General features: G+C 50.5%; 2 protein-coding genes across 3 annotated transcripts in view; one reads left to right on the top strand and one right to left on the bottom strand.

The window, feature by feature from the left end:
* ITPR3 (inositol 1,4,5-trisphosphate receptor type 3) overlaps positions 1 to 13186 on the top strand; it is a 64416-nt gene extending 51230 nt beyond the window's left edge. Inside the window, 22 exon segments of the mRNA XM_039856152.1 lie at positions 96 to 204; positions 336 to 426; positions 528 to 697; positions 1892 to 2066; positions 2260 to 2444; positions 2646 to 2846; positions 3027 to 3137; positions 3577 to 3672; positions 3808 to 3909; positions 3997 to 4083; positions 4658 to 4768; positions 4866 to 5058; positions 5281 to 5406; positions 5837 to 6009; positions 6670 to 6834; positions 7509 to 7701; positions 8115 to 8219; positions 8313 to 8440; positions 9267 to 9432; positions 10100 to 10260; positions 11499 to 11660; positions 12313 to 13186. Of these exon segments, the coding sequence (XP_039712086.1) occupies positions 96 to 204; positions 336 to 426; positions 528 to 697; positions 1892 to 2066; positions 2260 to 2444; positions 2646 to 2846; positions 3027 to 3137; positions 3577 to 3672; positions 3808 to 3909; positions 3997 to 4083; positions 4658 to 4768; positions 4866 to 5058; positions 5281 to 5406; positions 5837 to 6009; positions 6670 to 6834; positions 7509 to 7701; positions 8115 to 8219; positions 8313 to 8440; positions 9267 to 9432; positions 10100 to 10260; positions 11499 to 11660; positions 12313 to 12381 (3079 nt within the window). The 3' untranslated portion in view covers positions 12382 to 13186.
* Positions 13187 to 13375: 189 nt separating this feature from the next.
* Positions 13376 to 26904, bottom strand: UQCC2 (ubiquinol-cytochrome c reductase complex assembly factor 2). Of its 2 annotated transcripts, XM_039856314.1 has the most exons (5): positions 26718 to 26904; positions 26253 to 26330; positions 16904 to 16978; positions 15962 to 16031; positions 13376 to 14372 (listed from the first exon to the last, which is right to left on the bottom strand). In XM_039856314.1, the coding sequence occupies exons 1-5, from the start codon at positions 26853 to 26855 to the stop codon at positions 14245 to 14247; spliced, it is 489 nt and encodes a 162-aa protein (XP_039712248.1). In that variant the 5' UTR covers positions 26856 to 26904; the 3' UTR covers positions 13376 to 14244. The 2 variants fall into 2 exon arrangements, with proteins under 2 accessions (XP_039712248.1, XP_039712249.1); XM_039856315.1 differs by lacking the exon at positions 26253 to 26330 and having other exon boundaries at positions 26718 to 26897.
* Between the last annotated feature and the right edge of the window lie 820 nt (positions 26905 to 27724).

Here is a 27724-nt window from a genome sequence, read left to right as displayed (position 1 = left end):
GCTACGGGGTGTTCCTGCCAGGGGTGGGGCAGGGGCAGTGGCTGGAGGGAGGCAGCGGAGGCTGCTCTGACATGTCCTCCTTCCCCACCGGCCAGGCTGATCCAGCACACCAAGGACCTCATGGAGTCAGAGGAGAAACTGTGTGTCAAGGTGCTGCGGACCCTGCAGCAGATGCTACTCAAGAAGACCAAGTATGGGGACCGGGTGAGTGCCCAGGCAGGCTGGACAGCAGGTGGGCCTGGCCTGGAGCTCCAGGGGCTCAGGACTAGGATTGTTGGGCCAGTGGTTAAATGGTGAAATGTGCTAATGTGGGGCCTTGCTCCTTTTCCCTCCAGGGCAACCAGCTGCGCAAGATGCTACTGCAGAACTACCTCCAGAACCGCAAGTCCAGCTCTCGGGGGGACCTTCCGGACCCCATGGGCACTGGTCAGTACTGCCTCCCCCTCTGGGTAGCCCATTTGCCCAAGCCCTGGGCCCTCCCTCCCCCAACCCACTAGTTCCCTCTCAAGCGAGTTCCCCTATTCCAGGCCTGGACCAAGACTGGTCAGCAATCGCAGCCACCCAGTGCCGTCTGGACAAGGAGGGGGCCACCAAGCTGGTGTGTGACCTCATCACCAGCACCAAGAACGAGAAGATCTTCCAGGAGAGCATTGGCCTGGCCATCCGCCTGCTCGATGGTGGCAATACTGAGATCCAGGTGCGGAGTGGGTGGCTATGGAGTGCCAGGGGCTCACCTCCTTTGGGCGGGTGCCTCCTATTCAGGAAGGAGACAGTGTGCCAAGTCTTCAAAGCCATGGGGGCTTGGCTGCCAGGTTGGGTGCTGGCAGCCAGCACAATTCTGCTACCGTGGGAGGCTCTAACTCCCATATCTTCCCTGTGTCACGTGGCTACTTCTCTATCCACACGCACCCCTCTCTGATCCAGCCAGGCCTCAGCCTGTCTCCCTACCATCTTGCCTGCCATTACGTCCACCATTCTTGCCTCTCAGACTTTGCTCAGGCCTCCTTCCTCCTTTTCCACATCCTCCTCAGCCTTTGTTGCCCAATTAGAGGCCTACCTCCTCCAGAAAGCCTTCTATGATTGCTTTATCCTTTTCTGTCTGTCTGTCTGCATCAAGTGCATTTTGTGTACCTGGTAGTGTTCTAGGTGCTGAGTATTCAGCGTGAACAAAAGAGACAAAATCCATATTCTCTTGGCACTTATATCCTAGTGGGGACAACAGTCAGTAACTGTAATCCCTATGTAACATGGAGAGCAGGACGGACAGTGATCATTCAGGCAGGGGGCTTAGGATGTGCCACCACAGGGATATCTTAAATGGAGTGTTCAGGGAAGGCCCTGGAAGTGAGCATGTGCACAATGGGCAGTGCACACTGGGCAGAGCAGGCTGCTGGTACAAAGGCTGTGAATAAGCAGTGGCTGATGTGGCTGGAAGGGGCTGGAGGAGTCGTGAGTGGTATGGCCCAGGGTCAGAGAGGCGGCAGGCCATCATGTGGCCTGGTGGGCACTGTGAGGAATGGCTTTTCCTCTGGGCGAGACAGGGCCACTGCAGGGTTTCGAGTGGAAGAGGAACATGACTCAAATGTCAGTGGGACCCCCTGGCTGCTGTGTGGGAACAGATGAAGGGTAAGGCAGATGCAGAAGGTGGTCAGGAGGCTGGTGCTAGCCTTCAGCATCATAGTTACAGCAATTACAGGCCCTTTCTCCCTCACCGCCCCCCACCCTTGCCTTAGTCACAGGGCACAGAGGTGTCTCTGGGTCCCCCAGCCTCAGTCTGGTTTGGGTGTGTCTGGGGGCCCGTCTGTGCCTGATCCTTGTCCCTATAGCACAAGATGGAGGCTCCTGGGGCCTCGCCAAGTACTGCTACCCCCATCTCACTGTCCACCCCCAGAAATCCTTCTACAATCTGATGACTAGTGACAAGAAGTCAGAGCGCTTCTTCAAGGTGCTGCATGACCGCATGAAGCGGGCCCAGCAGGAGACCAAGTCCACAGTGGCTGTCAACATGAGCGACCTGGGCAGTCAGCCCCGTGAGGACCGGGAGCCAGCAGACCCCACTGCCAAAAGTCAGGATTGGGGCCAGGGACACAGGGAACAGGGTGGGAATGCTGGGTGGGTCGGAGGGTACAAGGTGAGAGTATCACAGGGCAGGGATAAGGGCTTAGAATGTGTGGGAGGGGGCTCAGTGTGGGAACACAGAGTGAGGATGAGGGTCTGGCTACTTCAGTAGCCCCAGCCTCACCAGGCCTTGTCCTGCAGGCCGAGTGGCCTCCTTCTCAATGCCTGGCTCCTCATCCCTCTATTCGCTGAGCCCCAGCCTGCGCCGGGCGCATGAGGTGGGCGAGCGTGTGCAGAGCAACGAGATGGGCATGTCTGTGCTCATCATGCAGCCCATCCTGCGCTTTCTGCAGCTGCTGTGTGAGAACCACAATCGGGACCTGCAGGTGAGCATTTCGCCACACACCCGCCCCTTTCCCTGCCATCCAGCCAGCACGTGGACCCCACCCCTGCCATCCAGCCATGCACTGTCATCCTCTGCTCTGTGGCTGGTGATCCCCCACCCCTGCAGCGTGCAGGATCATGGTTCCCCGGCAGGCCTTTCCCCGCCTGCTGGAACTGCGCCACGCCCACCCTCTGCTCTGCAGAACTTCCTGCGCTGTCAGAACAACAAGACCAACTACAACCTGGTGTGCGAGACGCTGCAGTTCTTGGACATCATGTGCGGCAGTACCACGGGAGGCCTGGGGCTGCTGGGGCTCTATATCAACGAGGACAATGTGGGTCTTGTCATCCAGACCCTGGAGACCCTCACTGAATACTGCCAGGGCCCCTGCCATGAGAACCAGGTGAACTGTCATGGGGTATGAGCAGCACGGTCAGTGGCAGTATAGACGGGTGGGAGGATGGAGTAGGGAGGATGGAGCACCCTGGGCAGGGGAGAGATTGAGGCTTCTGGAGCTGCCATAATTCTGAGAGGCCTGGGCCGCTCGTCTCTGTACCCCTCCCCACTCCACCGCTCCTGCTAGACGTGCATCGTGACGCATGAGTCCAACGGCATAGACATCATCACTGCGCTGATTCTCAATGACATCAGTCCCCTGTGCAAATATCGTATGGATCTGGTGCTGCAACTCAAGGTGGGGCCTGTGGCAGCCCACGTAAGGGTGCATGGGTGTGCGTGCGATGTATGTGCACATATGTGACATGTGTCGAGTGTGTCTTAGCATGCAATGCAGGTACCACGTGTGTAAGTGGGTGGCTGTGTATACAGGTTGCATGTGTGTGATATGTGAGCAAACGTGCTGGATGTGCACTTACTTTAGAAGTAAACATATTCTTAGTTTATCCCAGGGTCACCTGTTTATATGCCTGCTGTTTGGGGGGTTGAGTGTACCTGCCACAAGGCGGGGTACAGGGTGAAGGTGGCTTGTGGGTGGCCTAGATATGCAGGACACTTCTCAGTAAGCCCTGGGGAGTAGGGGCCTGGGAGAGGCTGTTATGGATTGCTCAGCAGAGGAGGTTGTGGGGCACGTGGTGGGGCCCTCAGACTGTGGCCTGTCTCCCCCTTCTCTCCAGGACAATGCCTCCAAGCTGCTCCTGGCTCTTATGGAGAGTCGGCACGACAGTGAGAACGCTGAGCGCATCCTCATCAGCCTGCGGCCCCAGGAGCTGGTGAGGCTGGGCTGGTGAGGCTGGGCTGGTGGCAGGTGGAAAGGTGCCACTGGTGGAGTGTGTGGGCATGGGGATTAGGTCCCAGCCTGCCCTATTCCCCAAGAAGAGGCATTCAAACAGTCACTGCCCCTCTAGGTGGATGTCATCAAGAAGGCCTACCTGCAGGAGGAGGAGCGTGAGAACTCAGAAGTGAGCCCACGTGAAGTGGGCCACAATATCTACATCCTGGCACTGCAGGTAGCAGCCCTACCCATTGGCCCCGTCCCTAGCAACCGTGTGCCCCAGCAACTACGCTCAGTGACAGAGCACTGCCTTCTTGGTCAGCTCTCCAGGCACAACAAACAGCTGCAGCACCTGCTGAAACCTGTGAAGCGCATCCAAGAGGAGGAGGCTGAGGGCATCTCTTCCATGGTGGGGGCTGGGATAGGGCTGGGCATGGGGCCGGGGCTTGGGTCTAAGGGCGTGGCTGGGCAGGGGAGCGAGTGGGCAGTTATCTGGGGGTGAAGCTGGGAATTGAGGTGGGACTATGACCCGAGGGTTGGGATGATGGCAGAGCTGAGACCTGAGGATGAAGCTGGAATTAGGAATGAGGCCGGGGATGTAGGATGGATCTGAATAAAGAGCCAGGATCAGAGAGCAGAGCTAGAATTGAGGGAGCAGGGCTTGGGACGACTGGTATCCAGGGGTGACAGTGGGACTTAGAAATAGGAATAAGGCTAGGGTGGTTCTGCATGGGTCTGGAAGCCTGGAGCAGGACCTAGGGCACACCTGGCCAGGACTTCGGAGGATGCTGACTGTCCTATAGGATTGTCTGGGTGTGGGTCTCTCATTCTCTCCTACCCCTTTGGGACTGGGTCCTAGTTGGACTGGACTGGGTCTGTTCTGGCTGTGGGGGGTATCACTCACTGGGGTGTAGTTCAGAGCTGGGTTCAGGCTTTTCTGTGGCGGCTGCTGGGGCTGACCTCAGCGTCCTCCTCACCCCTAGCTCAGCCTCAACAACAAGCAGCTGTCGCAGATGCTCAAGTCCTCACCACCTGTGCAGGAGGAGGAGGAAGACCCCCTGGCCTACTATGAGAACCACACTTCCCAGATTGAGGTAGTGCCCAAAGGCAATAGAGGCATAGGAAGGGAACCCTGAGCTCAGCCTTTGGTGACCTCAGCCCAGGTGTGACCACATGCCTGTGTGCACCCAGATCGTGCGGCAGGATCGCAGCATGGAGCAGATTGTGTTCCCAGTGCCCGGCATCTGCCAGTTCCTGACGGAGGAGACCAAGCACCGGCTCTTCACCACCACGGAGCAGGACGAGCAGGGCAGCAAAGTGAGCGACTTCTTCGACCAGTCCTCCTTCCTGCACAACGAGATGGAGTGGCAGCGCAAGCTTCGCAGTGAGGACCCCATCGGGATGGGAGGGAAGGGCAGGGCCTGGAGCTGCTTGCTCCCCTGATGCCCCCTGATGCCTCCCTTGCCTGCTGGTGGGTGGCCCGCCCTCACCCCTAGGGAAGCTCCAATCCTGGAGCTTGTGCAGGCAGTGGGCCCACGTGGAGTGGGCAAACGGTATTAATCAGGACCCCTCCTTACGCCATCCCACTACCACCCTCCCCCTGTAGGCATGCCACTGATCTACTGGTTCTCTCGCCGCATGACTCTGTGGGGCAGCATCTCCTTCAACCTGGCGGTGTTTATTAACATCATCATTGCCTTCTTCTACCCCTACGTGGAGGGCGCGTCCACAGGTCAGGACAGGGGCCAGTAGGCAGGGACCTCGGAGCCCATGGGCCCCTTTCCCAGGTTTGGACAGAACCGTCGGGCCAGCCCGGCTCTGAGGGGACCAGATGTGGAGTGGGGAGAAGCAGCCACTGCATTGCCCTCTGGGTTCCACATCCCATCATGGGGAGACACAGGTGTGGTCCAGTGGGACAGACAGGCTCCTTGACCTCTAGAGACAGTGCTCACATGTGCACACACACAGATCAGAGACCAGATATGGGGCAGCAGCTGGAGATGGTCTTCTGCCTTAGGCCCAGAGATGCAGGTGTAATGGGGTCCCTAACACTAGGTGACCAGGAACTTAACAGGGAAGGCTTCCAGGGAGGGGTGGTTTTTTGGGGTCTGTTGAGTGGTGGATTTGAGCGAGCCATGCTCAGCCCTGCTCCCCGGCCCCAGGAGCACTGGACTCCCCGCTCATCTCGCTGCTCTTCTGGATCCTCATTTGCTTCTCCATCGCGGCCCTGTTCACCAAGCGCTACAGCATCCGCCCCCTCATCGTGGCACTCATCCTGCGCTCCATCTACTACCTGGGCATTGGGCCCACACTCAATATCCTGGGTGCCCTTAATGTGAGTGCCCTGGGCAGCACCCCACCCCCCGCCCCCAGCCCCGGGCCACTCCCATGCTTGCCACGGTTAGACCTGAAGCTGGCCTGCTGGCTCCCAGCAGCTACTGTTCTGCCCTCCCCTCTTGTCCCTGGGTTGGGATCCCAAGCTTGTTATGGACCTGCAGTGGGGACCCCTCTGTGCCTTATCCATCTCCCTGCACAACCTGGGGCAGCTGGCACTCAGAGCCAGTCAGCCAGCCAGGAGTCGCTTTGGAGCCCCGGCTTCAGGGCTGCTCTGCACACAGTGTTAGACGCATTGTTCCCACTGAGGACAGCAGAGATTTATATATTATGACAATTTCCTGACGGATGGAAATAAAGTGCCTTGAGTAAGGGTAGTACCTTTTCTTTAGTTACTGTCAAAGCTAAGGGTGGTCTTCTCTGACCCATCCTCCTTTACCTGTATCTCACTTTCTTCCAGAAAATGTGGGACCTAAGGGACTTCTCTATTCTAGTCCCAGGAGTGCAGATGCATTTCTGGAAGCATTTTCATTAATTTGTCTGCCAGGCTGAGCAGGAGCAGCTCAGATCTACTCCACAGAAGGCCTGGCCTCTGGGCAGGGTACCAGGTGGGTAGGATAGCAGTGGGTCCCTGATCCCCATGCCCTGCACTTGCCTACAGCTGACCAACAAGATTGTGTTCGTGGTGAGCTTCGTGGGTAACCGTGGCACCTTTATCCGGGGCTACAAGGCCATGGTCATGGACGTGGAGTTCCTCTACCACGTGGGCTACATCCTGACTAGTGTCCTGGGCCTCTTTGCCCATGAGCTCTTCTATAGCATCCTGGTGAGACCTGGTTGGGGACCAAGCTGGGCAGGGGTGCGGGGCAGTTGGGGCTTCCCACAAGTTGCTCGCGGTTCTACAGCACCAGTCTCTGTCCAGTCTTCTTGCTGCTTGGGTGGACAGAATGGATTTCCAGATTCCTCCTCTGATTCAACCCATCCTAGCCTTTAAGGCTCTGAATGCCACTCCTGGCCCCTGTCTGATCCATCTTCCCGGTATGGTGCTGGTTTAAGCCTGGACTCTGGAATTAGTCCATCGTAGCTTGGTCACTACCAGCTGTGTGACTTAGGACAAGTTTCTTCAGTACCCTGTGCCTCAGTTTCCCCATCTGTGAAACAGGGATAATTAACAGCGCCTACCTCCTAAAATGATCGTGAGGACTAAATGAGCTAATGCACAAAATTCACACAGAGTGTGTCCTGGCATGTAGCAAGTACACTATAAGAGTTTGCTGTCGCTCTCCCTCTGTGTATCTACCTACCCCTGGGCCTCTCCCTTTCTTTGGCCTTAGAACTCCAGGTTCCTTTGAGAAGCCTTCCCTCCAGGCCCGCTGACCTGGCTATGCCTGCCTAAGCTCAGACCCTACTGGAGGAGGCTGTGGGAAACCACTGGTAGCTGGGCAGCCCTTGTTTCCAGCAGCGTTCCCAGCCCCTCAAGGCCCAATCCCTGCCCTGCAGCTCTTTGACCTCATCTACCGTGAGGAGACACTGTTCAACGTTATTAAGAGCGTGACCCGCAATGGCCGCTCCATCCTGCTGACTGCCCTGTTGGCCCTCATCCTCGTCTACCTCTTCTCCATCGTCGGCTTCCTCTTCCTCAAGGATGACTTCATCCTCGAGGTTGACCCACTGCCTGGCAACCACTCTAGAGGTCCGGGCCCCACTCCCGGGGAGGTGTGGGATGAGGCCCTAGGAGTGCTTATGCCCCCGGTCCCCTGCTTCAGTTTCTCGTCCTAGGTTCTCACACAACCGCCTCCCTGTTCCCTGGGACCAGCTGGGGGGATGGGAGAGCCTTGAGTCTCCAGCTCCCTAAGGAGCCACTTGATTGCAGACCCTGTCATTCATGTTAGACTCGGCATTTGCAGAATCTGCCCATGTGCCAGGCTTAGGGGGTACAGAATCCCTCCCCTGCCCTTAGCGTACAGCCCAGTGGGGATAAGCATGAAGACCCTTGATTTCTAGCCAGAGTGGAGAGCTAGAGGATGTGATGCTGGGGGAAGAACCAGGGGGATGATAAGGCCAGGCATTTGGGCCACCTTGTGACCTCATCCATGTCCCCTCCAGCCAGCCCTCTGGGGATGCCACATGGAGCTGCCACGTTCATGGACACATGCAGTAGGGAGAGCATAGACTGTGTCTCGGGGGTCTCAGTGCCTCAAGTCTTGGAAGGTGAGGGCAATGTGTCTCGGGAGTCTGGGTGGGGTGGGGGTCGGAGGCAGGTGGCCGGGCCTGGGTGTGAACGAGGACACACTCCGCTTACAGAGGATGAGGAGCTGGACAACACGGAGCGGGCCTGTGATACCCTGCTGATGTGCATCGTCACTGTCATGAACCATGGGCTGCGCAACGGTGGCGGTGTGGGCGACATTCTCCGCAAGCCCTCCAAAGACGTGAGCACCCCTGCCCCACTCCCAGATCCACATGGCCCAAGCCCTGGCCGGGTCAGCAGCTGTGAGGGGCCTGCCCTCGGGTCATGGCCAGGTAGAGCAGCTTGGCCCCTTCAATCTTCCATGTTAAAAGCTCTTCATCTGTATCCCCATTTTCCTGCTTTTCTACCTGGTCAGAGTGCAGTTATGTTGTTGATGAGCCATCCCCACCCCAGTCTGCTCAGTCACCCCCACCAGCTCACTATGGATGCTCCAAGGAAAGACCTTGGCAATGGAACTTTGCCCAGGCTGGGAAGGCATGAGTCAGCTGGTGGGCAGATCCCCGGGGCACACTGGCTTCATCTTAGAGGCAGAGCCCCAGTCCACAGCAGGGCAGGCAGGGTGGGGAGCTGAGTCAGCTTCATAAAGAGGCCTCAGGATTTGGCTCTGGCAGCCCAGCATTCCCAGAACAGCAGTCTGTCACCAGTCTCATGGGGTGTGAGAAGCCACCTCCCTGGCCAGACAGAGGGTTTCTAGAATATGTGAGGCCAGGCATCCTGAGGGCGGGGCAGAGGAGTTCAGCTCTGGCTCTTCCCCTAACCAGAAGTTAGGGGCAGGCACAAGCCTCGGCTGGCATCCTTTCTGAGTCCTCCGTTCCAAATCTATACTTGGGGGTGTGATTCTCATTCCATGGGTCCACTCTGCCATCTTTAGGGCCCAGGGAGCCAGAGACCCTCATTTCGTTTAGCTGTGCACTGGGCCCCTCTGTTATAGCCCTGACCCTGCCTGAGCCCTGTCTGCCAGATGGACCCGGCACTGCTGAGCCCAGCCTCCCTGCCTTGCCCTGCAGGAGTCTCTATTCCCAGCTCGTGTGGTCTACGACCTCCTGTTCTTTTTCATTGTCATTATCATTGTGCTGAACCTCATCTTTGGGGTGATCATCGACACCTTTGCTGACCTGCGCAGTGAGAAGCAGAAGAAGGAAGAGATTCTCAAGACCACATGCTTCATCTGTGGTGAGGCCTGGTTCCTGCCCCACAGAGGCTATGGCAGGGCCAGGGCAGCCTGTGGGCTGGGACATCATTTGGGCCAGTGGCAGCCTCAGTTTGGCCCTTCCCCAGATTCCTGCTGCCACAGGGAAACCCTGCTCTGGGACTGATGGCTTGATGGCTGTTTGCTCATCCCAGAAATGGGGACAATAGGACCCTGCCTGAATTCAGAGTAATAGAGGAAGAGGGGAAAGGGCCTCAGAAACCATTCTTTTAAACCCTTTCAATTTACAGAGGAAACAGAAGTCCTGTCAGTGGCCTTGAGCCTCTGGGCTTTTCCCATCCCTGGTATGAAGTGCTGGTCCCTTCATCAGCCACCACAGGCTAAGGAACGGGTGTCACCTATAGGACAAATCTCTTAACCTTTTCCTTGGGTTAGAGGAATTCTGGCATTTGCTCCCATAGTCCTCAACTGCCATTGTGGAGGGCTGCAGCTGTGGCAGGGCGGAATCTCCATGGCTTTAAATAGAAGTGACCTAAATAGCCCAGAGTGGGCTGTCGCCTATGTTCATCAGACCTTTTAGCCTAAGAACAGATGTCCCTATTGCATCAAGAGGTGGTGTGTGCAGCAGCAGGTGGCCTCACAGTGGCTCATGGAGGCGGATGGTTTTATCCTCACCCTCTTCATCCTCAGGTCTGGAGAGGGACAAGTTTGACAACAAGACGGTGTCATTTGAGGAGCACATCAAGTTTGAGCACAACATGTGGAACTACCTGTACTTCATTGTGCTGGTCCGCGTGAAAAACAAGACGGACTACACGGGGCCCGAGAGCTACGTTGCCCAGATGATCAAGGTGTGGGCCCTGGAAGGGGTGGCTGTGTCTGCCTGCACTGATCAGGGAGGCCTGGGGGTGGGGCGGGACAGCTGTGGACACTTGTTGAAAGGCCAATGTGGGAGCAGAGGAGCAGCTGGAGCCAGCCCTCAGCAACATGGGAGCTCGGCTAGCTGCCTGAGCTGCAGAGGGTCCTGCAGCTCTGTTGTCACGAGAAAGCCCTTGGCAAACCCATCAGACCCCAAGGACAGGTGTGGTACCCCTGGGCCCTGGGTGCCTAATGCTGAGGTGGCACGGAAGCAGGGCAGACCTTGCCATGGCTGCTGCTCTGTGGACCATTTTGAGAGAGCCTTTGTAAGCTCAGTGAGAGGAAGGGCAGCTTCCCAAAGCCTGTATGGTCCCAGGCCGAGAGGGAGCCTGGAAAAACTTTATCAGGCTGTGGCGGAATCAAATTTAATATGTCCAAGTTCTGTTGTAACACAGGGAATGAAGTTAGTGAGTAAAAAATGGTCTTGTGGTGTTTTGGGTAAAGGAAGGCCATCAGTTCCATCAGATGTAGTGCATCTTCAAATTGCTACACAGCAGATAAATTGCAGTCTGAAAGAAAAGACCTATTTAGTGCGCAAAAAAGTTCTATTTGTTTTTTAAGTCTGTAATTTGAACTGCTCTTTGAGTATAGGTTTATCAGTTGGTCTGAGAATTCGATTTGCCACAAGGAACTGGAAAAGTGCTTGGTGCCCCTCTCCCGCTCCTCCTCTGTCCTGAGAAACATGGCTTTCCCTCTCACATGTCAGATGCCAGTGTCCTCAGCAGGCCTCCCTCTCCCTCAGCATGCCATTTGTCTGACTTGCATTTTCCTGGGGTGTGTGACGTGGGGTGTGCATGTCAGGGTGGGGTGGGGAGAAAGGAAGGAAGGAAGGAAGGAGATTCAGGGTCTGGGTGCAGAGGCCTTCCCTCCACCTCTCGAGGAGTGTTGTGAGAGTAAACAGATGGTGTTGATAGCAGTGAAAGACTTGAGGCAGTCTAACGGTAGTCAGCCTGTCACAGTGCCATAGCCTTAATGCCTGAAGAGTGTTCACTGCCAGCTCACTCTGGCCCCGGGGAGGACCCTGGTCAATTCAGACTGTCCCATGACACATCCCTGGGGAGTACTTTTGTCGAGGGCGTGGCAGCAGGCTCCCCCTGCATTACTGCTTTTCAAAACGAGGCCTTCCTAGGCCGGGCCCAAGCTTGCTCACTGTATTGGTGATCTTTTTCAGAACAAGAACCTGGACTGGTTCCCCCGGATGAGGGCCATGTCGCTAGTGAGCAACGAAGGGGAGGGGGAGCAGAATGAGATCCGGATTCTTCAGGACAAGCTTAACTCCACCATGAAGCTGGTGTCCTACCTCACTGCCCAGCTCAACGAGCTCAAGGAACAGGTGTGCACCCCAGCCCTATCCTAGCACCACCCTTGGGGTTCCATACGGGGCAGCCTCAGACTGTCACAGCCTAGCCTGCCATGGGGGAGGAGGGAGTAGGTGCTGGGGCCTTCCTGTCCCACATTTCTTCCTGGTCCTTGTTCTTGGGTCTGGGGTAGAAGACAGGTCCCAAACACATCCTCCCTTCTGTGGAAAGCTAGACTAGGGGTTGCAGCCCCCATTCCTGAGCTCCTGAAAGACATGGCCAAGAGGAACTTTGGTGCAGGTGTGAGCCCCACCCTTTTTAGCAGTTGCTAGGAAGTCCCTCCAAAGGGTTCATTGGTGATAGTAAGAGGTCAAAGCATCCTTCTGCTTCTCAAGATGCTCTTTTGCCTAGAGCATCTTCCTTTCCATCTGGCAGCGACAATGAGGTTAGGCAGCCCCTTTTAGGTAGGGTGGTTTCCCAGCTGCACCAAATTAGGGGTTTGCGACATGCTAATTAAGGATGAAGGTTTGGGGCTGACATCCTCACTGCACCCTGAGGGCCTCGGCCTACTGCCAGTGCTGAACGGCAGCTGGGTCCATGGTGGGAGGGTGGGTGCCAGCCCCTCTGCAGTTCTTGTGGAGAGATGGTCCCGGGTGGCCTGACCTGTTCGCATCTGTTTAACTCTAGATGACAGAGCAGCGGAAACGCAGGCAACGCCTGGGCTTTGTGGATGTCCAGAACTGCATGAGTCGCTGAGGAGAGCCATGGAAAGCCCCATCAAAGGCCCAGACGGGATGTTTGTCACTAGAGAGCTGTAACTGGGAACATTGCCCCTTTTCTCTGGTCAGGTGGCCCAGCCAGCCTACCAGCCTCTCAAAGGCTAGGTGCCTACCCAGTCTTCAGCTCTTAATCTGCCAGGCACTCCCCAAGCGTACCCAAGATCTGACCAGAATGGAGAGGATAGCCTCAGAGCTGACAGTCCTGCCCTAAGACTCAGATACTCAGTGGGACTCAATTTACCTTAATGCCTTAGAGCAAAGTAAGTCCTCTTAAAGGACTACTGCTTGGCACTTGTCCCTTAAAGCAGTAACTGACATTCCTTTGTACTACTCCTCGTGGGTGATGAGTGGGGCCGCCTCTTTCTTCCAAGCACTACATTTTAGTTGCTGCCTACCTCTGGGGGAGGTGCAGTAATGCTGTTGCTAGTGATTCTAGGGCTTTGTTACTTAACTTATTCACAGGCTGTGCTCAGCCCTGCCCAGCCCTGCCCAGCCCTGCCCATGGCCACACAGCTCCCACCGTGCCTTGGATCTGCTGTAGACAGTGTAAATGTGTGTCCCAGGTGGAACAAGGATGGAGACCTTTGCTCATGGGACCTGTCCCTTCCTGGGCCTCCTGGAGAAGAGTCACAGACCTGGTGACAGGGCTGGGGTATGTTAGAGTGGATGGTTTTTGACTGCTTGTTTTTTTTCTCCTTTTGGTGTAATGTTTTACAAGTCTTTTGGCCTGAGAACTAATATGTTAATTGCCTTAAATAAATTAATAGAAATATAGTCCATTAGAAAGAGGTGTGTTTCCTATACCCCCAGTGTACCAGTGTGGTACACTGGTAGAGGACAAAATACGAGCCCTTGTCCGCTGGCCCTGCCTTACCTAGAGCTCTCGGGAGATACGCCGAGTTACCCTAACCACAGTAATTCCTAACCAGGGGTCCCTGGACAGAACTAGAACTGTATTGCAATATAACTGGTTTATGTCATAATCCTGTGTATTTTATTATATGCATTCCAAGACATACAGAGGAGTCCAGGTACAAATGAGATGAAGAACCCATTTCCACTTCTCCATGAGGGGTGCTGTTGATCCCTGCCTCACCACTCCCCAGCCTGGTTTTTGACAAGAAAGCTCAAGAATGAATTGTGAAGGTCTACTAGTAAGAGCTAAGGTTTCATGGAATAATAAGGTGACCCTGTGTATGTCCCCGGCCAGCGGGCCCCTGTCCTGTGACCTCCAAAGAACCCGCCCAGAATGCTGAAACCACTGCAACCCAAGGCCCCCACTGGCCAAGGCCTGTCTGTAGCTCCTCTCTGTACCTTAAAACTTGGAACATAGGTTTTCTGCAAGGTCAGGGGCAGAGGACCAAGCTCCATCCTTCTGAGTCAGAGAAATGAGGGCCAAGCAGGCTTTTCTCATGTCTGCTGTACCTCCCTCCTTCTGCTATCTATTTGCGACAGGATGCCTTCTTCAATATTTACTGCTATTTTTGGCTATCTCCCAGGAGCTCCTACAACAAAAGGGAGCTGGAGAATCTTGCCAGAAGCCAGCCAGACCCCTGTTGACAGGTGGGGCTCCCGTGGCTGAGCAGGAAGCACCTTGTCCAGAGGCCCTGTCACCTTCCCTTCTCAGGCCCAGGCAGAGTGCAGTGTTTCCTCCCTCTGGGAGACTTCCCTGCCCTAGCTGGAGGGCAGGGCGGATGCTTGATGGCATCTCTTCTCAAGCTGAAGCATTCTTTTGAGCAATAAGGGCTTCCTTTCTGAGGAGGCTAGATGAGATTCCCAAGGAGGCCAGGGGGAAATTGGGGCAGTTTTATTTATGATGGCAACATACAAGACTCCACGCTTAGGTACGTGGGCGAGATAAGGACTGAGCCCAGGCCTTATGCTTCTCCTCAGGACTTCTGGGGCTAAATTTCTCCTGCAGTTTCTTCCATATGCCTTTATTTATATCCTTAAACTCTTCCAGGGTGTCTGCAAAAGGGCAAGACAAAAAAAGAGAGACTAAAGTCTAAAATTTGATTACTTACATTGGCCCCACAAGGCTTTTGCATGAGACCCAACTTCTGAAGCAAATCAGATAGGTATTAGAAAAATGGCTGCTGGCATGAAATGAGTGCTTATGAACCAGGACCGTGCTAAGCAAAATGCATTCTTACATCAACATCTAAGCAGGGTCCCTGATACCCTGCTTCACATGAGTGAGTAAAGAAATGGCACTGGTGTCAGCTGTGCAACCCACAGGCCAAGATGCTCACTCTCAAAACCTGGCCTATGTCACACAGACCTTACTGTCTCTATTTTTCAGATGAGGAAACTGAGGCAGAGGAAGGCTAAATAACTTGCTTAGGTCACACAGCTAGAAAGTAAGTGGTAGAGCTGGCACTTGAACCCAGGTGGTGCGGGTCTACCACATGCTGTGGAATTGAGTAGGCACCACAGAGGTAGACAGACCTGAGCCAGAATCCCTGCCTATCATCTTCCCACTGGATCCTCTCAAACAAATTACACTGTGAGCCTCAGGTTCCTCATCTGTAAAGTGGAGATAAAAATACCTGCCTCAAAAGTTGTGAGAATGAAAGGACATAATGGAGGTAATTTGCCTGGCACCCAGCCTGCACCCCGCAAAAAGTGGCTATCTTCTTAGCTACGAAGGCAGTAGGGAGAAGGTAGGGTAGGGCCCCTGTATAAGCACACACACATGCACATTTTTAACTGCTAATAAGGTGATCCTGCCTAGCCAAAATACCCCAGTCTTCCAGAGAGCACTGTGATAAAAACAGGACCAGAGTAGACAAGTACAAATCTGGAGGGCCAAATCTCCAAAACTTAGTTGCTGAAAGCTGCCAGAGGAATAGTAAATACAAATTTCTAGAGTACCAGAAGGCAAATGTTTCAGGGCCATGCCCTCCCAGAAAAGGTTAGCCTATTTTTGTATATGATATTCTTGGCAATAAAAATAGCAATTTTCCAGAACCTGCCTACTTCAACCCAGGCTCCCCCTGCTGCTACCCCAACTCCCCAGTCAGTGACAATGGACATGGGGAAGTAAGGAGGGGATCAGCTAGGCAGGGTATTTCCTTTCTTGTTAATCAGGGTCTATCAACCACTCCAAAACATACCTATATCTAACCCACAAACCATGTCCCCTGGGTCAGATAACTCTTAAGCGGATATCCCCATATACATTTATTGAATGGCTTTTTGTTTTAATTAAAACCCTCATTGTTTATAAAGCCCGCTTAGGACTATAAAAATAAAATTATTTTCCTTCCATCCTGATTTCAACTACTTCCCTTTGGCAAATACGTATTCCCCTATTCTCTGTTGCCTGGTCTTGAATTTAAAAGCTCTAAAGATGGATTTTCTTTTTTTAAATAATGCTTTTGACCTTTTTCATAGTCTATGGCCAAAGTCTGAGCCCTGTAGCTTCAGAATTTCCTCTGGGCTATTCCACAAGACTTTACATCAAACAAAACTGTCTTATTAGACAATTCCCCTTGGCCGCTCAAACTCAGGATCATTTGCAAACCAACCAGAAAGGGCAGCTGTGCTTTCAATACCTGTGGACAGGATCAGCTTGTACTCTTCCACAGAGAGGCCACTGAAGCTCGTGTCTCTGGGGCGAGGGTACTGGTCACACAGGGCAGAGGGGAAGCGAGAAGGGAGGGGAGAGAGGATTAGTTCTGCAGCACAACCTGAGACCTGATGATCCTGGAGAGCAAGCAGCCTTGCTCTTTAACTGCAGTTCACTGGGCCCTGGGTGTCCAGGGGCCAGTCCCAGCAAGAAGAGCAGCACCACCTGGAGGTCAAAGACTTGACCTGGAAAGAACCAGTATTATCTGGAATAGGCGGCTCCAACTTGATCATGAACAAGAACCCTCTGGGGAAATGCAGGCTGTGATTCAGGAGGATGGGTGGGGCCCACGACCCTCATTTTCAACCAGCTCGCAGGTGATGCCCTGCTGCTGCTCTCGGGCTACACTTTGAGTTGTGAGGATTCAGAAGAAATCCTTTTCCATGTAGGCTAGGCATTTGGCCATGTATATTTGGGAGTTACTGAACACATTTTTCAAGGCTGGGGAAAACAAAACTCAATGAAATTTGACAGTAATCCTGAAAAGGGCAAGAAAAAGCTCAGTTTTGTCTGAGAGGACTTTCCCAATCACCCCATCTTTATCACCAGGGTGTGGGGAAATGCCAGTTCCATCAGAGTGGATAGGAAAATAGGTATAAGATCCAATAATTATCAGATATACCCAGAAGCATACACTGGTATAAAAAATATATGACTTTTATTCGGAATTATAAATAGCTTTTATTTAAGTGATCTAAAAGTCTCTACCAGGTGCCTTTTGTTGGCTTGGTTGAAAGAAATTACTGGTTACATTTGAAAGAAGCAAATCCGCAATTCTTTACAAAACACTGTATAAACAGATTTTCATTTGTTCTTACTGGTCCTCTCCAGTCAGAGGGCTGGGAATATAAAAGACTGGCCCACTCACCTTATGTTTGTAATAGTTTGAATGGAGTCGTGCTAAGCTCTCATACATCTGATCACAGGCCTCAGGCTCTGCAATCTGAAAAACAAAGAACCCCCAAGGAAGTGAAGAATCATGCCCTGCCTCCCACATCATGTCTACACCTCCAGAAAGGACCCCCCCCAAACACACACACAATTAAATAAGGCATTCACATGAAGCAGACCTGCAGCTTAGCACTACCTTTGCCACTCCATGGGAAGCAAACTTGGCCTATAGCTCCTGCTATCAGAAATCACCTTTTTGGAGTAAAGGCTCCACCTAATCAACTCCCTAATTTGAAAAAACTCAGTTGATCAACAGGCAAACATTTCTTGAGCATCTGTGACCTGTGAACCACACCAGCTGCAGTGGGAGACGTCACAATAAAAACAATACTGGAAGGGCGTATCTCATAAAGGGAGTGCTAGGGGCAGTGTGAGTTACAAGAAGTCAGAGAAAGGGGAATCCCCACGTGCTCGAGTGGTCTCTGTATGGTGGAAGCGAGACTGAGCTGGGTTCTGAGGGATACACAGGAGTTTGGGAGAAGGGAGAGTGGAGAAGCCCTTCCTGGTAGAGGGGACGGCAAGAGCAAGGCAGAGGAGGCAGTAATGCTACCTATGCTTTAGACCAGACTATCTGGCTGAGGGCCTGAATATGCAGGTAAAAGAACTTGGCCTGGAGAAACAGAAAGCGCTTTTGAGTTAAACTTTCAATATGAAATGCATTAAATAAAGATTCTTTTATGAAAAGCCAAAAAAAAAAAAAAAAAAAAATTATCTGAGCTTTCATCTATGGTAAGTGGAGAGCTGTTGAAATTTGCAAGGAAAGAAACATGAAAGTAGTATATTAAGATGAGACAGGTGAATTGAACCAACAGGGGGAGTCCAGTTAGGCCCTGCTAGGAAGGATAAGGCCCTGAACACTGAGGCCTTGCAAAAAGGAAGGAGAAAATACTTTGGGTGCTGGACAAAGAAGTACTCCTGCTAGAAATTCCAGGAAAGATGGGCAACGTGCAGATGAGAGGTGGTTATTTACCTTTCAGACCTTTTTAGTCTCCCCTTTCCTCTGCCCTTGCTATTATTTATCTATAGTTCCTTATACTATTCAGCCAAGAATTCTGAAAGCTCCCCAGACCAAAACTTTCTCTTCGTTTTTTTAATCCAGAATTCAAATGATGGATTTTTCCAATATAAATCTTTTCTCAAAGGGCAGAGCATAGATAAATCAGTAGTTAAGCGTTTTAATGAGGCAGCTCCACTTCTGCCACTATGTGTGCATCAAACGAGGTCCCCACTTTACAACAAACAAAAAAGATGATCCATTAATTTAGTTCCTACTTGATTCATCCCCAGGTTCAGGCCACTCATCATGAGAATGGCCAGGTAGCACAACAGAAGAGAAAGGATTATGGGCTGAGGCGGTAGCCAGTGTTGGGCATTATCTAAGTGGATTGGGGCTAAAGGCTGAAGAGAAAGAATGGATGGGAAAATGTGAGAATGTGATTGCGTTCTTTCCAGGGAAAGCCCAGCTGGAACAGAATTTTGCAGTACTCACTCGGGAAGAGCATTTTGAAATCATGTCTTTAGCAGGGCATGCATAACCCAGAAGATAGAGGAACAGAAGGTATAAGACACAAAAGGAAAAAGAATAACAGCACAAAATTTTAAAGAATATTATATAAATTATCAAAAGATGATTGTGCATTTCATCTTTTGCCTGCTCTTTTCATACCTGTGGACATGTGTTCCCTTATGAATTTAAAAGACATGCACCGAGAACCTACAGTGTGCTCAGCCCCAAGTATGAGCAGGTCTCCATGGCTGTGGAGAGCAGTGGAGTCAAACTGCCTGGGTTTTAATGTCAGCACCATCACTTATCAGCTCTGGGATGTTGGGCAAATCACATAATCTCCTCCTGCCCCTGGCTTAAAAAAATTTTTTTGACACATTTATCATTCTGTGTATCTATATATACATATTTTCCTTATGATGCATTGAGAGTAAGTTGAAACATAATGTCCCTTCACTCTGGATATTTCAGGATGTTTCCTAAGTACAAGGACATTCTCTTATATAACCACAGTTCACTGATCAAATTCAGGACATTTCACATTGATACACTTTTATCTAGTCCATTGTCCATATTCCAAACTCTGTCAATTGTCTCAGTAATAATCTTTAAAGAAAAAAAAAACCCTTTTCAGCCTAGGATCACCTACAGCATTTATCTGTCATGTATCTTATTTCAGCTGGGACAGGTTGCTCAGCCTTTGTCTTTCAAGCACTGACATTTTTGAAGCTTACTGGCAAACTTAACCTTTCTTTTAACAGAAAAGATAATAATAGTCCCTATTTCTGAGGGTGGTGTGAGGGTAAATGAGGTAATCCAGACTGCTCTGAATTCGGGACCTGGAACACTGAGGATGTGAGTGATTAGTTTCTGTTACTATTATTAGTAGTAAACAGTTGTATAAACACAGGCCTCTGCTATAAGGGGAAGAGACTGAACAGTTCAGGACAATCCTGGCGATGGGGGAATGAAGGGTGCTGTGGGCACATGGGGGGCCCCTGACGCTGCCAGGGGAGCCAGAGAAGGCAGGGAAGACCTGCCGGAGGGTCACAGTGGAGGATGAGCAGGAGTTAGCAGAATGAAGTAGGGCTCTCCAGGCACAGGAATGGCTTTAACACATGCCCAGGGAATGGCAGGCAGGAAATTATCAGTTGCTGGTGTGACTGCTGGTATGAGGATAGAGGTGGAAGTGATGAAGGGACAGAAAATTGCTGAAGCTTCACTCCATACTTGACTGGCCTCTGGTCCTGACCCTCAAAGTTCTCAGTGGATATCGAGCACTCTGTGGTCAGCTCAGCAGGGCTCAAATACTGACCCCTGGTTTCTGCCAAGTGAGCAGCTGTCTGCTGCACCTGTTCTTCACCTGATGGCTGCTCTTCTGGATTGTCCCCTCTCTCACCTTCCCAATCAAGGTCTTAGGAAAGGCGTTCACACCACTGACATGCCTTTCTCCCAGCACCTCTGTCCTGGGCTCCTACCACTGCTTCCAGGCCACCAAGACCGTGCTTCCTCATCAAACCCACACTCTGGCCAGATCCTCGCCCTCAGAAACCTTGCCAATGCAAGTTCCCCTCCTGCTGCTTCTTTATCTTCTCTCATGGTGAGAATTCACAGAGGGCTGCTCAGCTACCTCCTACTATACCCTCAAGGGGGTGAGCAGGCTGTCCTCTTCCTCCCATCTTCCCATCTCTGATAGTGCAGCAAGGCAGGGAGAGGAGGGGTCACCCTTGCAGAGAACTGCTCCCATGAGGGCAAAGAGCAGAGGGTCTGAGTGGAAAAAACAGAGTGACCCTCTGGACTCTCTCAACCTCTTAAAATTCCTTCAGTAATAAAGAGACAGTCTGCTAGATTATTTCACATAATGCCTGGAGCTCAATTAATAACCTAAGAAGGAACCAAATACCTAAACACTAATAATTCACCAATCACCAAAAAAAGAACTTGTCACCCAACTTCCCATTTGAGGTCAGAAAGTATTTCTCTGAGGCTGTAAAAGTGGCTCATTGGAGGTGATGAGAGTTTGTGGTATGCCAGCTTCTAGTCAAGTTATTACTGCTTAAGGAGAGATGGAGCCATAGCCACTTCTGGGTTCCTAGTCATAACCAAGCCAAGCTCAGCAATTAAAAAGTAGTCTTGTTTACTACTTTAAAGGACATCAATACAAATCAATACTTCTAATTCCAGAATTAGAAGTACTGCCACACACCTACATCCTCCGTCCTCCAGCACAAACATTCTTGAATTCTAAAATATAGTTTTCCTGACAAATGTACCATGCACCTTTAGAAATATTCTTACATGCAAGCTTTAAATTACCAGATTTTGCATTCACACCTAATGAGATTATGGACATTTTAGGACTAATAGCAGTGCTAGGTTTAAAAAGGCAGCGATGAGACATGATGAAAAATTCAGCTCTGTTCCATAAATGTGAATAAAATAGATGTTCAGCTGACAAAGTATCCTTTATGGCTCTATTTTTGCTCCTTTCACATTTCCCCTGCTCTGCCGTCAGTAAATTTCTCTTTACCATATTAAACTTTTATACATACAAATTTACATCAGTGCCACAGGCACTGATTTCGATTTTCAAAATTGAATTTTGGGTGGTGACAGCAATTGGTACAGCGGCCCTATTCTTGTCACACAAAGGGACGCAAAACCACTTTTGGGAAAGGGTGTTGCAAACTGCTTAGCTAATTAAGGTAGAGCTGGATGCAGTCCAGGAGGATCTATGAAAAAAAGGTTTTCATGACTTGGTAATGAACTTCTCAAATGAGTTCATTCTGCTATGGGAGCCTATTCCCTTCAATTCAATTGAAAATGTATTTCTTGAGCACCTACTATGTAAAGGGGAAGCTGTGGGAGGAGAGCCTTGGCCCTGGAGAAGCTGGCAATCACTGAGGAGACAAGACATGCACAGATTAAACATTGAATATAGCCAGGGTAGTGTGTAACTGAGTGTCAGAGTTATAGGAGATCAGAGGCTGGAGCTGGTCACCAAGCCTGGCTAACAGGACAGGTGTGGTGGGGAAGGTCTTCAGGTCTACTGCAGTGACAAGTTCAGAGTAAGGGGTAACCAGAGTCCTTCACTTCGAGGAGTGTAGACTTCAGAGCTGGACCTGAGCATGGGTGGAATGGGAATATGGGAGTGACTGGGAGGAGGCATGAAGAGGCAGGAGGACAAGGATGTTTCAGGCAGGCAGGGTCTTGAGCCAAGGAGCGTTTCAAGGGAAGCCATCAAATTCTTGGCAAGCTCTATGTGTTTGCGGGGGAGGATGGTGGTGTTCACAGCGCTCTAGATTATTAAAAGTTAAGAACCACTTACATTATGGCCAATGTGGGAAGGAATAAGAGGACACCCTCACTGAGGCTGGGGCAAGGGCTGGAGTGTGATAAGACATGAAACAGGCTGGGACCAAGGATAAGAGGACAGTGAAGGCCTCACAAAGCTGCCTGCCAGTTGTCCAGGAGGCAACTGGCAGACCCAAAGATCTTTGAGTAAAGTGGAGACTTACTGAAAGTAGTTGAGAATTTATCCCTCTTTAAACATGCACAGAAAAGTACCACCCCTTGGTCTAAATACTACCATACTTCACTCTCACTCCATGTGGAACTGGGAGAGAAAAAAAGAGATGGATAATAATTCTCTGTACAACTCCTGTTTTGCAGTGTGTTTCATATTATAACTAAAAATAGCATAACCTATCCTTGGGCCATTCTTCAAACACTTGACTTCAGGGACCACATATGGGGGTGAGCAAGAATGAGATGGTGTCACTGCTGCCAGCTCCCTGCCCCACTGAAGAATGCATTAGACCAGGTCTCAACTGGATGACTGATAATCCAGGATTATATAAAACCTTTGAATTCTCCTCTGAGCAGTTGGAAATATCATTTATATTACTGCAAACCCAAGACAAAGTTTAACTTCTCTCAAATGGGGCTGGTATTATTTAAACGTAGATAGAAATACACTGGTGGGTGAGCCCTTCCTGGGTGGCTGTGTTTCCCAGGCTGTTCCAGGCTGTTCCTCAGAGCTGTGCTCCAGGTTAGGTAAGTGGGTGCTGGTGTGCAGTCAGGGACCTTTTAGGAAGCTGCTTTGTACCTAATGAGGTTATTAGAAGGATTTGCTTCTTTCCCTGTATTTAAGTCAACAATGACTGTTGTTTTGCCACCTCTCCCCATATTGTGATTCTTTTATCAAGCTCTCAGTGCTGCAGAGGACACGTGTTCTCTTAAGGAAACTGTATTCAAAGGGGGCAAACCCCATATACATTAACTTTTAAAAACTGCACAAAAGGATAGAGGATATATGTAAGAGGTGTTAAGTGTGTTCCTGCTTCCCACCACCCTCTCCCTCCTGGTGGGTTCAGGGTGGACCGTGATACTCCCCAGAGGGCAATCTGAGGTGAAATAAATGGTGGCAGTAGTTTTCATACTCTGGTTTTGACTCTGAATGATGAACATGCTTTCTAGTGAGTCTGGCTTTTACACATTGGTGTCCGACTCAAGGATCATCTTTCTTCCCACCTGCACTGGGGAAGATAGTGACTGGGCCAAAGAAGAGCAAGTGGGTAAACACAGGAAGATGTTTAATTCTTTGTCCAAACGTCCATGGTCCAAAAAGGTTTGATCAGGGAATGATGGGAGGGGAGTAACTTGAAGTTTATGGAACAAGAGGCCTTTCTAACAAGAACTGAAGTGGAATGGCAGCTGAGGACTGATCAGGCACCAAGGACGCAAAGCCAGATCAGGCCAGGACAGCTGGGTCCGTTTCTACTTGTTTTATCTTGCCACTTAACTCCCAGGGGACTCTAAGTTGTTTTATTTTTCCGATTTTGCTTCCTCATTTGTAAAATGGGAACAGAGATGACTATTTCACACAGCTGCACAAAGGATTAAATTAAATGAGATCATACAAGCAAAAGTGTGCCAAGAGTGTGTTCAGTGTTATTGTTAAGATGGAGGAGGCCATGGGGCCTGCCCCTCTCCTTCATAGGAACAAAAAGGCTGTGAAGCAGAGCTGTTTCCCCTCCAGTCCTGTCTTTATGGCGACTGGCATAACCAATGGAGAATTCTACACTAATCAGTCATTTGGGTCAAATGCCTGCTGCTGGCTGCCAGCTTAATGAAGAGTCTACCAGAACCATCTTTCTTCTCAAGGTCTTTATAAATGATCTAGGGGTGTCAGTGGGAGTGACTCACAGTGATGTTCTCAATTCCAGCAAGGAGCTGCTCCCTCCAAAAATCACAAAGATTTACTAAGCCCAGGAGTGTTCTCAAGTGACATCAGGATGAGGTACCATGACAGTGGTCCTGAGTAATGTGCATGCTGCCACTGTAATGCACTGGTTCACTCTACCAGAGATGCATTCTTCAGCTGCTCTAGAACCATCAACCAAACTATGACTTGCATCTATAGCCACGATTCAAATCTGTGTGGGCCTTCTACTGATCAGAACTATCTCCCTAGGTGACGACAAAGGATGACAACACCAAAGGAGAAAGTTCTATCCTCTTATTCTGGCTCCTCTTACACTTACAGTCGAGTAGGTGAATGTCATGTTCTCTCACCTCCCCAAGGATCTAGCCTCTGTTGGCTTTTCTGTTGACTGGTTTCGCCTTTGGGATTTCATTAAAGTCATGTGTCTGCCCAAGTGTAAGCTCACTGGTGGTAAGGGCCAGGTTATGTCCCTCTTCTGTAGTTCCTGCAGTCCCCCCAACATGCTAAACTCTCAAATAAATTCTTTCCACTTAGAACACACAGATATCCTTTCTCACTCTTCACTACTTCTATCTAGTTCTACTACATCTGTAACTATATTCAAATGATGTGTCTCATGAGCCATAACCAATCATTTATCTATTCATTCAGACACTTACTGAATGTCTTTTATGTGCCAAGAATTATATTAGACACCAGGGGGGAGAAAGATAAAAATGGCACCATCTCTATTCTGAGGAAGCTCATGCTAAAAATATGTAGGGAGCAGAGCCCTAGAAAGCCTATGGGGTTTGCAGAGTGGGGACTAGATTTGAGTCTTGCCTTTAAGATCTTTATGCTTTGGGGCAGTGAAAACCACTGTAAGAGGTATGAGGACACTCAGTATAGTGTGACCACCCCCACTCCCAAAGCACTGAGCCAGACATTTCATTCATGCCCACCACTCACTAGGTTTCAGTGATCCCACTGGGCATATTCTTGCTCCAGTAGGTGGTCTGGCTTGGCTCTGTATTGGGCTAAGCTGCAAAAAAACAAGTTCCTGCTTTGACAGGTATTGGCCAAATTTTGCAAAAGTCATTTCTTCAGACTGTGTGTCACATGTCACATCTCTGACCTGTTGCCTGAGCCCCAGGCTCAAATATCTCACTGCCTATTTGACATTTCTACTTGGAAGTAAGTCCACTCGGCATCTCAGATTTAACATGTCTAACACTAAACTCAAGATATTTTTTTCCACATCCCCCCTGTTCCTCATCTAATTTTTCACATCTCAGTAAGTGGCACCAACTTCCACCCAGTTGCTCAGGCCAAAAAACTCTAGCTGTTATCCTTGGTTCTTCTCTTTCTCTTTACCCCAATTCCAATATATCAGCAAGTCCTGTTGATGTACCCTTCACATTGCAACCCGAATGCAGCCACTTCCATCTCCTGTGCTGCCACCCTTATCAAAACCACCACCATTTTCTTGCTTGGGCTACAATGATAGCTTTTCTTCTAGTCTCATTTTATTATTAATCCCCTATAATTCACCACATAAACCAGAGTAATCTTTTTTTAAAAAGTAAATTAGGTTACATCAGCCCCCTGGTAAACTCCCCCAATGGCTTCTCCCTGGCCTTCTAAAAGCCATCTTCTGACCAGAGACCCTACCGTGCCTGGTTCCTGTCTTCCTCTGACCTCAACTCTTAGCAAATTCTACTTCATTCACTACTCTCCAGACACTCTAGCTTTCTTCCTGTCCTCTAACATGCCAATCTGCTTCCTGCTGCAGGACCTTTGCACTGCCTGATATGCCCTTCCAGTAAGAGCACATTGCTGGCTCTTCTTCTCTTAGGTCTCATCTATGCGTTGCCTACACAGTATGGCCTTATGTGACTATTGTAATTATTACCCTTCTATCATGCTACTCTATTTTATATTCATCATAGCACAGTTGACCCTTGAACAACACAGGTCTGAACTGCACGGGTCCACTATACACGGATTTTTTTCAATAAATACGTACACTACTGTAAATGTATTTTCTCTTCCTTATGATTTTCAAAATAACGTTTTTTCTCTAGCTTACTTTACTGCAAGAATACAGTATATATTACATATAATACATAAAATGTGTTAATTGACTGTTTATATTCAGTAAGGCATCTAGTCAATAGGATGCTATTAATAGTTAAGTTTTTGGGGATAAAAATTACATGTGGAATTTTGACTGCTGGGCTGGAAGTCAGTGTCCCTAACCCCCACATTGTTCAAGGGTGAACTGTACTTATCTGGGCTGTCTTATGTATGTCTACTTGCTTATTGTGTCCTGAACTAGAATGTGAACTTAACCTCATCTGTCTAGTTCATTGCTGTCGCCCCAGCACCTAACACAGTTCCTGGCACGTGGTGGATGTTCAATAAATATATGCTATACAAATGATGGAATTCCAGAGCAGCAGCTAACCTGGAGGAGAGCAAGAACATACGTCTACCACACGCACACGCACACGAACACGCACGAGCTGAGGACCCAAACCTGCTGCAAAGGCTTACAGGGGCCCAGGAAGCAAGTAAAAGCTTAGCGGGGGCCCTGCAGAAGTCCTCAGGGATCAGCTCAGTCAGTGCACAATACTGCGAAGTAATGGCATAATGTCAGGGGAGAAATAAGCCTACCACTAGTGGTGTGGCTCTCAACCCTGGCTGCACCTCGAATCATCTGTAGAGCTTTAAAAAATAGAGCAAGGTTCCACTCCCAGAGATTCAATTTAATAAGGCTGAACGGTCCAGGCTCCTAGATTTTCAAAAAGCTTCTCCAGTAATCTCAAAGTGCAGCCAGCTGAAAGCGCTGAGTAAAAGTTAGGGTCGTTGTTTTCTAAGGTTCCCCAGGGATAATGGGGTCCACACGCACGTGCGGCCTGAGGGACGGCGCACGCACGCGCAGGTCCCGCCCCTGCCTCGTCCTTTCCTCCCCTCGCCCCAACCACCTCCCCGCCGAAGGCAGACCCACAGTCCGATCACCTGGGTGTTCTCTCCCTCCCGAAACGCCTGTGCTACCCGCTGCCGCAGGTAAGTGCCCAAGTCCCGGCCCCGTTTGGTCTCGTCCACTGGCCATTCTTCACAGAGCTTAAGGAAACGCCGGTAGCGGCTGGCCGCCATTTTGGGCCCCGCTTGTCCCGCCCCGGAGGGTGGAGTCGGCCAGACCTGTGGCGCTTGCGCACTAAGGCTCGCAGCCTGTCCGTGGAGGCGAGGCGGGCCGAGTGAGCACGCGCGACTTTGCTGGCTCCACGCAGATCCCCTGGTAGGGGCGCTGCTGGCTTGTGTTTGAGAGCAGGGCTAATTCCGTCGTGGTTCTCCAGGAACCAGCCCAGCAACCAGGGGCAAGGCCGACGTGGAGAACCTTAAAGACAGCTTTGCTTCTCTTTTTCAGTGACTGCGCAAGCTCCAGACTGAAAAAACCCTTCTCGGCGAACTCAGCTAATTTGCATAAACGACACATTTGCATGTAACGACAAGTTGTTATTGGATGAAAATGTGTTTGAACTTAATCACGTAGCACGCACACATGGTTCACACACCCCCTCCTGCTCCGTTCTCCTCACAGCACCTGTACCTGTCACTACCACTTGGTATTCTGCCACAATTTCTTCTTTAATGCTCCTCAGCTCTTGTCCCTTTCCCCCAACCCCTATTAGTGTCCCCTCTGGACCCTTCCTCTCCAAGCCAGGCACTTTAACCCGGGAAGCACAGATTCTCTAGCTTGAGCATCAGCTGGGAAAAACTTGATTCAGCATGGAAAAACGATGTTTTACCAAGTCTCTTCATAAATCTCCAGCTGCATCATCATGTGGAATGTCCTGATTTTTCTTTTCAAAAGATCCTCCCACCTACCAGATTTTTTCTTAAGAAAGCTTCAGCTCCCCGCCCCCAACACACTTTACTGTCCTACATTTAGCCAGACAGGACTGTCCCATGCATACATGCTTCCCCAAAACCTTGTCTTTCTCTCTCCACTTATTTTGTCAAGG

This window comes from Pteropus medius, unplaced genomic scaffold (assembly GCF_902729225.1).
Source record: "Pteropus medius unplaced genomic scaffold, Ma_sr-lr_union100, whole genome shotgun sequence".
In the NCBI taxonomy this organism is placed as follows: Eukaryota; Metazoa; Chordata; class Mammalia; order Chiroptera; family Pteropodidae; genus Pteropus; species Pteropus medius.
This window is presented reverse-complemented; position numbering and strand designations above follow the sequence as displayed.

Bases quoted from the DNA above. Each gene is read 5' to 3' on its own strand.
- UQCC2 (XM_039856314.1), bottom strand. From the start codon at position 26,855: ATGGCGGCCAGCCGCTACCGGCGTTTCCTTAAGCTCTGTGAAGAATGG. The intron at 26,331-26,717 runs GTGATCGGACTG...ATTACTTCGCAG, and splicing joins GGGAGGGAGAGAACACCCAG to TATTGTGCACTGACTGAGCT. The intron at 16,032-16,903 runs GTGAGTGGGCCA...CTGTGTGACCAG, and splicing joins CAAACTATTACAAACATAAG to TACCCTCGCCCCAGAGACAC.